The sequence below is a fragment of the Petromyzon marinus genome, chromosome 7, assembly GCF_048934315.1.
Source record: "Petromyzon marinus isolate PM22_M1 ecotype Great Lakes invasive population chromosome 7, UKy_Petmar_22M1.pri1.0, whole genome shotgun sequence".
NCBI lineage: Eukaryota > Metazoa > Chordata > Hyperoartia > Petromyzontiformes > Petromyzontidae > Petromyzon > Petromyzon marinus.
In genome coordinates this window covers 5,048,366-5,063,793 of record NC_133673.1, presented here as the reverse complement: position 1 = coordinate 5,063,793, position 15,428 = coordinate 5,048,366, and the positions used below count along the sequence as shown (strand labels likewise).

Genomic DNA, 15,428 nt, shown 5'->3' with positions numbered 1-15,428 from the left:
CATCTTACGACTCTTCTCTCGCGACTGCCATGGTTCCTGTGAACTTCACACGTTGATTTTTCCACCCATATTGAGGACTCAGGTCTATCAGATTGACTGTTCATCCCAGCCGGGCTGTGCTTAACCACCACAATGCAGGCCCAAAACACTTCTGTCTGCTTCTTCCATTGCACTGCTCTGCTTTGGAATTACATCTCATAGTTTATTTTGGCAAGTTCTTATCAAAGTTTGCTCAAAATAAAGAAACATTAACGCTTTAACACGTAAGCTTTCGCGACCAATATCATCCATAAGAGGGTTTTTTGGGGTTAGATCGCGTAAATATATAAATGTGTCGTTAAAACCTGCCACCACCAGACACAGCCAACTAGTAAGGGTTGTCAAGTAAACAAAACGTGCCAATTCGTCACTAGTACAGCACACCGGGGTGTTGGAGAGCCAAGCCACATTGTAAATGTTGTGACCCAAAAAAACCCTCTAATATGGATATTAACGCTTATCTATTCAACTTGAAGAGTGCTGTCTGTTGCTGACCACTCAGCATTTTGGGCCATCGAGCCCGCACTCCGCAACCATGATAACAAATAATAACGTGGGGGCGTTGTAGACCTACCTGTATGACAGTGGCTCCACGTTGCCTCCTCTGCCCTGCTGTTGCCGCCGCCTCCCGCTGGGATGTACGCACGGGGGGAGTCAGGGTGGCTGGCCGAGATCGTGTAGTGGCCGTGACCGTGGCTGCCAGGGCGCACTGAGCCAGGGCCCTCCTGACCCTCCGTGCCCTCCACGAGGCCTGGATGAGCGAGGCAGCCGCCTGCCGGCGCCGCAGCTCCCGGCGGAGATGGTAGCCCCGCCAGTGCGCCTGCACGGCCGTGGCCGCGAAGCTGCGCAGGGGGTGTTGGGGGAGGAGGGAGGGAAAGATCGAGACGGTGTTTTTGGGGGCGCCAGGGCACAGTGTTAAGCGAGGCCGTTCGCTGTTCAGAGTAGAAGCAGCCAACGCAAAACTCATGAGGCGTTGCTGTGGAGCATTATGAGCACAAGAAGCAGAGCTCAAAGTTAACTCGACAAGTTTAATACCCACAAGTTTCACTCCCTTACAACTTTTGTTTACATGTACATAAGCTCGCTTGTGTCTCATTGTGGAACATCGCGGGTTATAAACAGACGCCGTTCCGTGTCTTGATGTGCAAGTAAAAATACTATGTCGTCCATCAGCCTACTGTATTGGCTTGGTAGACCAAAATTACCAAGCACAGTGGTTGGGAAAGCAAACTGTGGATTGCTTTCGACCTACTGGGTCTCATCAGCAGAGTCAGGCTTGCTAAATAAAAGCTGCCTTAAATGTGCGAGTTGAACCCCAAGAGAAGGCAAACATCCGTGGAAGAGAGCGGAAGAGACAGCAGCAGTGGCAGCAGCGCGACGACATCAGAGTTCGGAGGCCACGACGAGGATGGGCGCAACAACGAAGGGAAAGAATGAATGGAAGAGAATCGGGGAGGCCGTTGCCCAGCAGTGGGAAGTTACGGGCTGACAACAAGAACGTGGGAGAGACTTCAGTAACAACCGAGAGCCGAATTTTCAGTAATTTAGTTTAATATGTTTGCTCATGTTTTCCCCATGGTGTATTTAGTGAGTTAAAGGTAACAGACTGTGTACTGTATGTGAAGGCTGCGCATACAAATCCTGGTTGGGAGTTGAATCTGCTCTTTATCACTCTAATGTTGAGACTGGCTGCTGGCACAGCAATGTGGAATTTCAAATAATCTCTCATGGCCAGCAGCAGAGAGCACGAACCCAATATCCATTTTATCAGGGGGATAATTTCACTTAATAATAACTTAATGTTTAAGCAGCAAATAATATACATATTGTACAAGTTTGTTTGTATATAAACTTAGAATGCGCCAATAGACATGTAACACGAACATATCATTACTTAAATTCCATAAACGCAAACAAATATTTCGCATATAAATTGTAGAGCTACCTGGATAATAATTTGTATTACTAACTATAAAATACAGCACTTGATTGTATATATATACACACACACAACTACACATAACTCTACTTACAATTGTGATTTAAAATTAAGAATACGCCTTTAAAACAACATTTTATCTTCAAGAAAATTAAATGTGCATTAAGGACTGAACACTGTATCTAATTCAATTAACTGTGGGCAAAAAAAAAAACTATTTGACAGGTGTCTCTTTGGTAAGATATCGGTTTTATATACGGTATTATTAGAAACGAAACACACGTAATTCTGTCTATTTTGCATATGATTGCATCTAGGTATACTTCACATTTTTTATGGGAAAGTTTTGAAAGCGAAAGATAGGTAATTACTTTATCATTACATTATTTGACAAAAAATATAATAAACGTTACTTTATTTTAACCTTACAATATTGAGATATGTAATTTTATCATCTATAATGTAAAGCACCACAGGATGTAAATGCATAAAATATACAAAACTTTCCAGGAATTATTTGACGTTTCACTTTTGTTATTCCTGAACAATAATAAAAAATCAACCGTATATTAAAACAAAAATATGCAATAGCAAATGTAAAACTATGTTTCTGAATTGAGAAAAATTATTGACAAAAATAGTTCATGAGCCAAAATAAATATTCCGGCTGTTTCTTTACATCACAGTATCGATGTGTCAAATAGATCAAGGCAATTATTGAAATCATTTAATAACTTACACGACACATTTCGTATGTAAGTGAATACAACAAAACTAATATAAGTATACACCAAAACAAATGAGTAAGAACAGAATGTATTTTGAAATTTTGAGGTTCATTAAATGGTCACTTCATGCGAAATTTAGTGACCAGAAGACTTTATTACACCAATAATTAATGTTTCAATGCAGATAATAACACCCGCATGACTATGACAACATTAGACGCAATACGGCTAAATGCCCAGCAGGAACTTAGCATAGGAAAGCTGCTACCGCGGAGCTTCCGATCTCAAAAAAAAAATCACAAAAGTAGAAATAAAAAAAACCTGAAAACACTCACTCGGCCAAAGTGCTTTGTTTTGCCTTCCCCAGCAAGTTGCCAACATGGCTGGCTTTCACAGCCACCCGAGTGGTGGCAGAAGCCTTCGGCTGCCTCGAAACTGGCCCGCAAACCTCTTCACTTGTTTCCCTCTGCTGGCCATAAGCAACAGCGCCTGCGGTCCTCTGCCTCTGCCTTCCGTCGACTTGCAGCGACAGCTCCCTCTGTTGACTCTTTTGGGACTCCGTTTCCCGTCGCTGTGAACCTGACCCATCCGCATTTCTCCCAGCGCCCGGGGAATGAGCTCCGCTCTCACCTTCATCGCGTGCGAAACCTGGGCCGGTTTCACGCAGACGGGCATCGGTGATTGAACCGCCTGCTGTTTTCGGTGGACACGTGTTTTCAAGATTCGGTGAAAGCTGCTGCGTGAGCATTGCAATGCTGGAAGGCTCACCATTCGTCCCCTGACTCTGTGCAGGCGATAGCTTTGCACTGGAGGTGCGATTTTCAGTTTGAACATTGTCGACTGTGGGTTCTATTGAAAGGCTGACCATCTCTCCGTATTCCTGAGCATAGCGATGCTCTTCTGCTAGCCTAGACGCCTCCCAAAGCTGCTTGGAAATTACATCCACAACATTTGGTGCCCGCTCCATGGTCTTTAGTTGCCTGCAACAGAAATGAATCGACACCATTTAGTTATGGGAATTTGTAACTCTTAACATGAAAGCCATAGTAAAGTAGACATGTAGCAAATGGTAATAATATCAATTAATAAATCCAAAAACACAGCCACTGTTGACTTCACAGAATGGAGCTCATACAAAAAAAAACATACAGATGAGACTGCCCTTTGATGCATTTATTGTTATATTTAACCAAGTGGCACTGTAGCAGAGCACCCATCTCGCAATCGGAAGGTCATGGGTTAAAATCCCTCAAGTGTCAATGACTCGAGCATCACTTTATAGGAAGCCAGAGATTGGCCTGAAACGAGTCTGACGTGTCTCCCCACCATGGGATATGCAGAATTACCACCAATGGCTCAGAGGGCCCCCAACAAGATGGGTGCTGACCCACGCTGATCCGAACGTAGAAACATTGACTTGTTAAAACCCTGACTACAGTTTCCTGCATTATTAATTAAATACATGTAGTATTGTGACAATGATTGATGATGATGAACTTACGCGAGTGCTGTGGTCATGTGCCCTTGGGACAAGTGCTGAAACTCTTCCAGTTGGGCCTGGCAGAGGCTGGAGAAAGCTGGTGGGGTTTGGCTCCTCTTGTCCACGCTTACGACCGTCTGGCCATCCAGTATGCGCAGAGCAGGGCTCACCTTTTCTATTCTCATTCTGATTGTGTACACATACCGTGAATAAAATAAAACACGAAATATACTATTTATTTTTGGAACTGAATGGGTGCTGCTGTGGCAATAGCACACATCTCATGAGAGTTCACATCTCAGTCGGGGTAATGATTGTGAAATTTCCATCACTGACTGGAGCCAATATCGGAAAGATGAGCATTGTCCTATGCTTGTTTGAGTGGAGAAACACTTTGACTGAATACCTTACGACTAATTGTATCACAAATGAGAAATAAATATTTATCTTTTGTAGCATCTAAAACTATGAAGTAAATAAACTATTTTTATTTTATCAGGTAAGGCCCACTGAATTATAAAGCTCTTTTTCAGAAACGACCTAGCCACAAATTATAGCTCAACAAAGTGGCTTATCACGTGGAAATGTATAGTAGCCAAATACTCTAAAATATGTAATTTTATTACATCCACAGTTGTCTCCTGCTACATTCCATTCAAGAACTTCCAAGTTTCTTACTCTGTTCCGCCAATAAATTATCACATCCTCCACATGCACTTATTCTCAAAGGCCAAAAGATTCCTTTCTGTTTTAGGGCTGCCCTCTAACGCGTACAGTAATCTTTGAACACAAAGGTTTGGAATATTTACTCTTGACATTCTTCTCACAACCCTTTGAATTATGCAAATTAATGTCGATATTCACCAGCTCCTCGAGTATCGTCAAATTGTACCTTCTTATTGCCACCTATGACACCAATCATGGAAATGCAGTAGCCCATTTCCTCACCAATGCCCTCGACATTGTTTTACAAAAGTTCACCTTTAAGCATCAGTACTTAGCCTCAGTACTTAAAATGGGTCAAAACTGTAATTCCTCAGCCATGATGCAGTGGCTTGAAACATAAATGCAAGCAAAATGTATGCAAATATTTTGAAACTTATATTCCTTTACACGTACACAGGCAGACACGAAGTTGAAGAATCCGCGAATATACAGACGGAAGCAATTCCATAGATTCCGGAGACAATGGAAGATGTATCACACTTTATAAAGAGTCTCAGAATAATATTTGACAGTTTTCCTGCAAAGTCCAGCAAAAACGTGCAGCTTGCTTTAATCGCTCATGTCAAAGGATCATGTGTTCACAGCCCAGTGTTAATTCTCCCTGCCGGTAGGAGGTTAATGAATTTAATGGGTGGGGAGGGAGGCCTTCCACTGACCCACACAGCTTGTTCATTGCAGTCACCAAACAAATTGCATCCCTTGGAGACGATCCTAATTGGCCTCCCAGTGCGTGAGTGCTTACTCAATCGAGACATGCAACAATCTACCCCATAACCCCTCCTATGCAAACGCATGAGTAAAGTGCTCCTTGGGCATAGCTTACCTCCAGTCTGAGTGGTTTTGCATGGGGTTTCCATCCAGAGTTATCTCATGCAGGCTTAGGCAGCCGGCCAGACACTCCAATAAAGCTGGAAGATCTTTTGTTTTTTGCAGAAAGAAAGCGAGAGAAAAATATGCAACTGTGTTACAGGGGTGTCTATTGTCGTATGGAGAAACAGCAACAAGGTTACGGTGTAATGTTAAGTTCTGATACCAAGTCAAGAGCATTGGGAGACGCGGAGTGAATTTTTAAGAAATGTTTCCAAGGAATGAGCACAGTGGGCAGCTGTTCAATAGATGGCTGTGTTGTTAGGATGATTGTTACGAGTCAGACCGTTCCCATTCTCAAATAAGCAAGTGTCTCTATAATTGAAAGCTTTCGTGACTGCAGTGATTCATATTATTGGTTCTTTCGGTAAAGTCACGTTGAAGGGAAACAATAAAATAAATATTGTTTTATATATATTATTATTTTATTGTTTCCCTTCAACGTGACTTTACCGTAAGAACCAAGATTATAAGTGTCTCTATGGTCGATGCCCAGGTAAGCGTGATCATTTCTGTTGGTGGCTCTGAGCCAGTGATGGAAAAAGATTAATTACATACATATAGCAGATAAAGAAATAAGACATTCCTATAGCTATAATCAGTCTCTCCATAGGATAGCCACTGTTGACTTTCAACCAAGTGGTACTTATTTTATTGCAGTTAGAGGGATGATAGGTTAAGTTAGCCCCGAATGGGATTTGAACTTGCGAAATTCATAACCAGTCAACCAGCTATATTAAGAGTGTAAAAATCACAGTCAATATTGCCTTCAAAAAGTAAATGAGCAGCTACGGAGTTATTCAATGGAAAATAGGACTTTTTTCTAATCATTAACTCAAGTAATAATAAACTGTGCGTCAGTATAAAGAGCCAGTTAATGGTAAATACTGAACAACCTAATGGCTGATGTACTAATTTTAAGAATTAGTGTTATAACTTTTCGACAATCAATTGCATGTTGGCTTGTATGGACAAACTGGAATTTGGATGTATAAGTCCACATGTTCACATAAATTCATAAGACTACACTCTGTCTGATGTAGGTATAATGGGCACTGTCCGCATTATCAGCAGGTCACCAGACATCAATAGGCGTGACTAGTGACTCAAAAGCATGTTCGGCAATGTGTCCTTGCCCATAGGCTGTGGTCACTTGTGGGCCTGCATCCATCTCTATAATTAAATTTTCCATGGTGTGCCTTCGCTCGACCCCCCAGCGTTTTCATTGGCTGGAGGTCACGCACGCGCCGCCCAGCGCGCCTTGTCATTGGCTCCCTCCCCGCGCGAAGACGTCAGGAGGGGCTCAGCACGCGGCTATCCCGGCACTCGAGCAATGCCCATGCGTGCCCAGCACGTGGGGCTGAGCAGAGGGGGGGGGGGGACGCACGGGGCAAGGTGGGGGCCGGAGGTGGGGGCAGGCAAGGGGAGGGGCGGTCTCTCGTGGGGGGGGTGGGAGAGGGGTGTGCAACTGAGGGGCTGCGGGAGGCGAGCGCCGGGGGGTTGTCACGAGGGCTGAACGATTAATAATCGATTTCAAATCGATTAATCACAATTTGAAACAATGCGATTGGCAAATCGCAAAGGCTGCGATTTTTTGCGATTTGAAAAGTCCTATTACTTCTTATTGGAATTGCTTTATTTTGTATTATTGTAACTTTATTTTTTTACCCTAACAATTGTTCTATGTTTGATTGTTCTATTTCAATGAAAATTTGTAATAAATACATGTTGGAAGCAATTAATATATTTTAAGTTCTCATCCTTGCATTAGAAAATATATAGAGCAGTTCATATTGTTGATGGTATCACGTGGTAATGCTCCATCACCTGTTTTACATCTATTACACAGTGAATATTGAACTGAAGCTTGACTTTTAAAAATGCAATCGCAATATCTGTCAGAAAAATCGCAATTAGACATTTTCCCCAAATCGTTCAGCCCCTAGTTGTCACGCACGGCACACGAGGGGGGACGGGGTGGGGGGGCACCTGGGGGTGGGGAGATGGGGATGTAGGGGGTGAGCCGTCACTCAGCAATGGGTACTTCCTCCAGTTACATTTAAATGGGTGCAATATATGTACAGTACAGCAATCCCTCACCAACTGCGTTTTTTTCGCACCCACGGTGTGTTTGTGTATCCACGGTTTTCCTTCGGCATACCGATTTGCGAATCGCGGTATGGAGTTGTGTATATCCGCGGTTTAAGTGTGTCTCCATGGTCAACACTACACAAGCGTACGCATTTGGGTTAACCCCTCTCCATGCGTACGTACTAAATGGATGGCCCCTTACCAATAACACCTGGTAAACCACCAGCATCTGTTAAGCATTCCTGACTATGCTGGTGAGCCCCAGAAAAGCAAAACCGTGGCTACTGGATAAAGTAGATCTGGAAGGCCAATATAGGCCACTAGGCTGAATTACATGTTTTATTTTTGTGGCGATAAAGAATTAAGGTTTATATTTAGGTTTTATTGACTAGTGCGAGCTGAGGTTTTTGTATGATATTAATAACTTGCTAATACAAATCCCCATCGATAAGGAAAGGTTAGTTTAAGATATTTACAGATTGCCTCTTGATTTTGTTTCGAAACAGGAGTGGCCAGGAAAACGAATGCAAAGGAGGAACTTACAAACTCTGGACAAATACATTTACAACCTACTTCATGTACTGCTTTTGCTGGCACATTACTGCCCTGCAGGTCGCTGTTGTATGCATATTATCTCTGCATAAATCACCAACCAGCCTCCAAATTGCTGGAGTACAGGTTTGTGCTGACTAAATTATATATATATTTTTACATTTTCAGTCTAGAGCATCAGCACACAATGGTCTATTCTGGTGAATTATTTAACAGGGGCTTAGCACCCACTTTATATAAAAACACGTATATGTCCTACTTGCTGGGGATTGAAAACTAATTTATCTTAGAACTAATTTTTGTGTTTAGAATGCTGTCCTTCCCCTGCACCTCTGATTATCATGGTTGGCTACGTACGGTGCGAAAGAAGTTCAACATACATGCATATGAAAAGGTCAGATTTGTGAACCTTTAAAAACATGCCAGTTACACCTGCACGAATACTGCAGTGGGTGTGGGTGGTTAATCGGACAAGGCAGATATGCGACCATCAGATAAGCAACAAAGTACTGCAGATGCTTGGTCAATGCATGTGAAAAGTTCGAGGTGGGAATGGGAATGAAACTCAGCTTTCTGTGAACTAGCCTAGGAGTGAGTGCACTGACTCCCGCCCCCTCCAACAAGATCATGCGGGAGGGTGTCGCACAGTTTGGCGCCAGCTATCGTAGAGTGCGGTCGTGTTGCTACAGTTCTCTGCGGTGAGTACAATGTCTTTAAAAACAATAGTGCTATGCCGCTGTAAATAAAATTAACGCTGAACCGCTTGCACTTTCAGAGATTCAGCGGTGAATGAGACCCACCCTGCAGCTTGCATACATCTTGGAACAGGAAAGGGTGACTGCAATGTGATCCTAGTAAATGCAGTCCCCGTACAATACAATATAATGCAACCACATCTCAAAACTATATGTAACCATGATCACCCTTCACTATACATTACCAGAAAAACACATTGCAATTGTGTGTGATATAATAAAATATGTACTACTGAATAAAGATATGGTATTGTCAGAACATTATTTTACGTTGCAATACTTTGCTTTTTAGAATGTATCAAAGGGGGTTATTCGCATGTGGCATCTGTCATGAGTAATTCACACCTCGACTTGTCTAACCTCACACATACTCTATTCATTAAGTTTGAAAAGAAAACACATAATGAAAACTGCTGTAAAAACAATAAATATATATGCTTTAATTGGCAATATCCATATTAGAAAATTATAGATGGAAAAGCCCATATATGTCACTCTGTATAATTTTCTTCTGGGAGGTGATAAATTAAATTTATTTTTGGAATGCTGTGCACTTTAAATTTTAAGGAAATTTTCAACTTGAGAGCACACTTGGGAGTAGAAATAATTGTGCTTGTATTTTGCAATATAATAGTCCTTTCGTCCATTGAAAAACATAGCCGAGTTACTGGGTAACCAGTAAGGCTTGTCAAAAATGGAGACATTAATACAGAATATTTATATTTCATGAATAATGGAAGATTTTGGACCAATTATTATTAATTGTTTGTTTGGAACTTTTGAGATATAGTGTGGCAAGATCGTGTACAAAGTCAAGTTTTTTTTTTCCAATCTCAAATGAGTGTTGAGTGGTGCTTTATCTGTGTTAGTGGTCCTGAGTTAATGGTAGAAATGGCATGTCCCTATGACAGGGATCAGTCACTCCGTGGGATAACGACTGCTGCCTTCCCATAAAGGTGTGTTCAAACTAGCCACCAAAGACGGATGATGGTTTGTTTGGCTATTGAACTCCAATTCTAATTGAACTCTGGGCACACTGATCAGCTGCATAAAACATCACACATGATGATTATTATACTCATTGTTTTTTTTGGTAAAGTCACGTATGTAGAAAATTATATTAAAATAATAAATCACGACGTTTCGAACGCAACACAAGCGACCATCATCAGGTGTAAAACAAATCGTGAGGGATCACATAGGGGGACATCACGTACATAGCACATAGAGACCGTTAAACTGCACGGAGGCAAATACAACAAGAAGATGAGAGACGAGACCTCAACAAACCTAAGAAAAATAACGCGATGCAAAACCAGTCGGCCAACGACACAGTTAGACACTGACCTGGCTAACCACGAATTTCAGAAGACTGCTAAATTCCGTGTTCATCCTCTGGGTTGAACAAACCAGCATAGACAGAGTGAACAAACACGAGGTACAAGGTAGCAGAGATACATACATAGGGAAGAACATCCAAGGAAAGATATATTGGGCAGCACAGATGGACAACCAGAGTAACACCACACCAAGTGTGCTACCCAATCAATATTTGCCTCCGTGCAGTTTAACGTTCGCTATGTGCTATGTACGTGATGTCCCCCTATGTGATCCCTCACGATTTGTTTTACACCTGATGATGGTCGCTTATGTTGCGTTCGAAACGTCGTGATTTATTATTTTAATATAATTTTCTACATACGTGACTTTACCGAAAAAACCAAAGAGTATAGTCATTTATGCAGTCACGAAAGCTTCAATTCTGTATTAATGATGATTATTATTTTTCTTTAACTTATCCTGTTTAAAAATAGTGGGGGAAATCCATAGAAGTTGTTTTATACAACTGGTCACTGCTGTACTACCAACTGAGAAATAAAATGGCTTTGAACCACATAGGCTACATCTTTTGAACATTAGAATTGCACATGATTTCATGATAAAGGGATGGACCCATGCCAACTTCTCACAGTCAAACATGGTACTCGAGCACACGGTGGCACAAAGATTTACCCAAATTATGACAACATGCACTCCAGTGCATATTTTGTGCTGGAGTGTTTTGTGTCAAATCGCAGTTTAAGGGGCCATGCAATACTGCAACGCGGTACCAACGGTTGCGCAACACAACTTGTGGTCAAAGAACAAAGAAACTTCAATTGCCCATAAAAGACTGCCGACTTAAAAAAAACACTCCACTTTGTCCAGGTTCATTTGTAGAGATGAAACAGCTGCTGTTTCTTGCACAACAGTTCCCATGCAAAGGCCAGACGCGTGGTGAAAGGTAGAAGAGGTCTCAATTAATCAATGTCTTTCGCACTTCTCTTGAAAATCATTACCTCACTGTTGCGGTACATTAGGGATTATCTGCGGTGCCCTGTGTGTGCAACATTATCAAAGATGGGCATATGTTCTCGTACCCTTTCAAAAGCATGGGATGCGTAATAACGGCATTCTTGTTGCACATTCTGAATTTCAACTAAAAATATGATGAATGGAGCCTGTGTATTTTCCAGAGCGTCAAAATCTCACACTCAAGTCCAAAAGGTCAGGATAATTGAATTCTCCATTTTCTGCATGGCTATTTTTAAAATACATTTTCAGTTTGGCTTTGAATCAAAATGCTTTCTTCGTGGGAATCTATTGGTGAATAGAGTGAAATTTCACAGATATGAAAAATCCAAAGAGTTAACGGGACATATATGCGAGCTATAAATGTACCAGAAGGTAAGAATCGATGACTGAAAACACGTGCCAGCAAGTATTAGGAAGATAATGCATTCGACCTGGAAGAGTTTGTATTTGTTCGACCAATGTGTTGCATGTGAATTAAGTGAATAGCCAAGCTGGGAACTCTATATTTGAATTTAATTAATGTTTGTATGAATTTCATGTTGTATACCGACACTGAAACACCACATTATTATTATTATTATTGGTCGAGTTATGCTTTTCGTGGCTCATAATTGCCCTGCACAGCTACACCACCAGAAATAATAGCAGCTATAGTGTGTGGTCTGCTCCCACGAGAGTATCATTCATTCATTTATATTTCATTCATCGTGTGTAGAGTAATTATTGCATTACAGCAGTTTGGCTAAGAGGAACTTTAGAAGCTCAGTGCTGTGGATGAAATGTTGACTGCCTGTCAATCTTATTATAGGTGATCACGCCTTCTCTTATGCTGCTTCCGTGGTTTGGAATTTCATCCATTCCAGGCGTTATAGACAGCCAAATACTGACTGAAAACATAAAATGGCCTAATTATGAATTATAAGAATGGCTGTGCCTTGGAATGTTTGAGTATTTTTTGTATGGGTAGAAACTGGAGAGCCCGGAGAAAAACCATGTATACAAGGGGATAATGATAGAATTCTGCAATAAATGTCAAAATATACATTCTTTACAGCTGTGACAGGTTATCCCTACCCTGCAGGAAGCCATCTTATGCAGGCTGTCTCTAATTCGCAGCATTCGTCATATGTCTCCACATGTTACTTTTTTGCATCTATTTGTGTTGCTCAAGATAAATAAGTAAAAAAATACATATACAAATAACTTTTCTAGACAATTGAAGACACCCGTGGGAAAGACACAATTGTTGAAAATGGACTGTGATGAACGATATTAAATAGAGGGGTGAGTGAGTTGAAGTGCTTTTATAAAAAATAAAAAAGCGACGTACCAGAGGAAACTTTTCAACTAGTGCATATCACCTGCTATGACATTTGGACTGGATACATATACAGCGGATTGGAATGAAGCAGTCCAGTTATTAGATTTTTTTTTTGCATCGCGTATAAAGAGGTGTGATTTATTATATGTAGCTGAAAGCTACATGTGCCTACTTAAGGACTCATTTTACCATGGCCATCATTACCCAGCGGTCAATACAAATAAGCACAAGTTTGTTTAAAGTCAACAGTGTTGGTTAGCCCAGAGACAAGCCAACTGAGACATTTCCACCAGGGGCTCAGGACTTTAAAAAAATAGATGAGCACCACCCTGTGCATGAAATATCAATCAGACTTATTTAAAGCCTTAATTAAAATGCTTCCAGTAACTTAGTATTGTCTTTCAAAAGCAATCATCATTTTTCTGCATGGTAATAATGCTACCGAGTTGAATGAATTGTTTGACACTTTCCAGCACAGCCTCACAAGCATATTTAATACCACAATGTCTATTTCTGCCTTTACATTCAAGCCTATACGTTTCAACCAACGTGACTGTCATCGCTCAGTTCAAGGCTTAAGTGGCCGACACACACGTGTGTCTAAGTCGAGTCTTATTTTGCGTGAAATATCCTGCCAGTATGCATGCCTACGTGTCATAGCCAAAATCCCAACAGTTTGCATTACCCACACAAGCTAAATGTCAAATGTCGCTTAGAACCGTGATGCATAACTGTGGTTTATCCAGGCATGCCTTGCAAAATGTCATTTATCTCAATGGGATTTAAACTAGTTAAATTAAGGACAGGTATTGATTGACTGCTGGGTATGGTGGCTACATCTATGATATAGTGATTTGGAAACGGAGGTGGTGGATGATACAAATATATAGCTGACGTGCAATAGACACACCTGCAGCCTGAACTGTGGGTAGATTTCCGAACTGGAAACGTTGAAGGTATAAATAACATTATCAGCACATTTGTCAATAACACTGCCCTAAAAGTAAAAAATAATATATATTTCAGAGGTTACATTTTGGGTAATGGACTTTCAGAGCAGAGAGATGTTAGAGTCTCGCTGTGCTATAAAAAAATTACATTTCTTGAAACGTTGCCGATTGTATGTGTTTTCCTTATAGGCCATTGTTATTGACAGTTGTTCATACAAGCATGGTTTTCTCTGGTTTCCTTTCCACAACAAAAAATAATCACGAAAAGGAATTTGCCAAAACAATCCTCGCCTCTATTAGCGCTTGAAACACACGGGAGCTTTCCTAGGGCACAAGAAAGACAATTATTGTTTCTCGAGCAACATTAAATGAAGCACAGAAAGACTGGTCCCTGCCCAAATCGACATTTGACCCTTATGGCGGTACCCCGGGGTACCAAATAATGCAAACTAGCCGAGGCAATTAAATATTTAATTTCTGGGACACTATTTTTTTTCCAGGGGTGTACTTAACCCTGCGACTGAGGTACCAATCAATCCGAAATCAGTGCTAATTGACGATGTCAAAACACAGCGAGGACGATTGCTCCGAAACCCTTAACGCTCGTACGCACCGCAGTGGTGCATCGTGAGTACAGCTCGTCGAGATGAGTCGATTGCCGCATCGCCGAGCATCAACAGACTAAAAATTACTGCATCACGGACATTATGCGAGAGACGGGGTACTATGATACCCCGGGGTACCGCCTTAAGGTTCATGTGGCGTTTTCACTGCTGGCAATGGGCTACCAATGGACATGAGTACTGCCTTTTGCTTATTTGAGCAAGGAAACAATTTTAATGATTTGAAGTACTATACACAACATTTCAGCTATCTGATATTTCTTGAAAAGTCATTACCCACAATTACCAGTGCATACCCGAAGGTACAATGGCACAAATTCTAGAATTAATTTGCAATGACACAAACTCATAATTTGATTTTTAAAAAGCCTCAAAGAACCCAGTAGAGTCCTGATATTTCAGCATGTGGTGGACTGCCAATAAAATCCAGACTAGCTCTGGAAAGGAGTGCGACTGATGCAGGTCTGGTGTTTCTCATACCGTGGATCAAAGAGTACTGCCTTCAAGTGTGGCCACTTACCAGTTACACAGTTGTTACTGATGCAGAGTTTCTCCAGGGAAATAAACATATTGAATGGACACAAATCCGAGAGCCTTGAAAAGAAAAGAAGCAAATATGCAGCAAGTTTTAAAATTCAATTATATTTTAAATAAAATTTAAAAAACCTTTTGAAAGAAATATAAGGCAACTACTCTTTTTTTAAATGCCAAAATAAAAGCCGCATTACCTATAGAGCAAACACACTGTACATATTTGAAATGTGATAGTACATTCATGGCATAGCAATGTTCACCTATTTAACTTAAATATTGTGCCGTTGTACCATATGTGATTGTGTGAACGAAGTTTAAAAATGAGGAGCAAGGCAGTAATGGTCAATGTACTGGGCTACCATCCCAGTCGCCTGAGTTTCAGTCCTGGCCATGTACAACACTCTGTGATAATATATATCTGAACATAATCCTGGACCTCCCCCAGTACAGAACAAAGTTGTTTACATT

The 15,428-nt window shown here is 41.2% G+C and overlaps 1 protein-coding gene across 10 annotated transcripts in view; it reads right to left on the bottom strand.

The window, feature by feature from the left end:
- The window catches only part of LRRIQ1 (leucine rich repeats and IQ motif containing 1), a 118,898-nt gene that overhangs the window by 79,922 nt on the left and 23,548 nt on the right, over positions 1 to 15,428 (bottom strand). For 9 of the 10 annotated variants that reach the window (XM_076065276.1, XM_076065272.1, XM_076065278.1 and 6 more), the window contains exons 13-17: positions 14,947 to 15,020; positions 5,736 to 5,829; positions 4,208 to 4,372; positions 3,042 to 3,686; positions 614 to 881 (exon numbers count right to left, since the gene is read on the bottom strand). In XM_076065276.1, coding sequence (XP_075921391.1) covers positions 614 to 881; positions 3,042 to 3,686; positions 4,208 to 4,372; positions 5,736 to 5,829; positions 14,947 to 15,020 — 1,246 coding nt within the window. The remainder of the gene's footprint in view (positions 1 to 613; positions 882 to 3,041; positions 3,687 to 4,207; positions 4,373 to 5,735; positions 5,830 to 14,946; positions 15,021 to 15,428) is intronic. The other variant, XM_076065279.1, reaches the window with a different exon arrangement.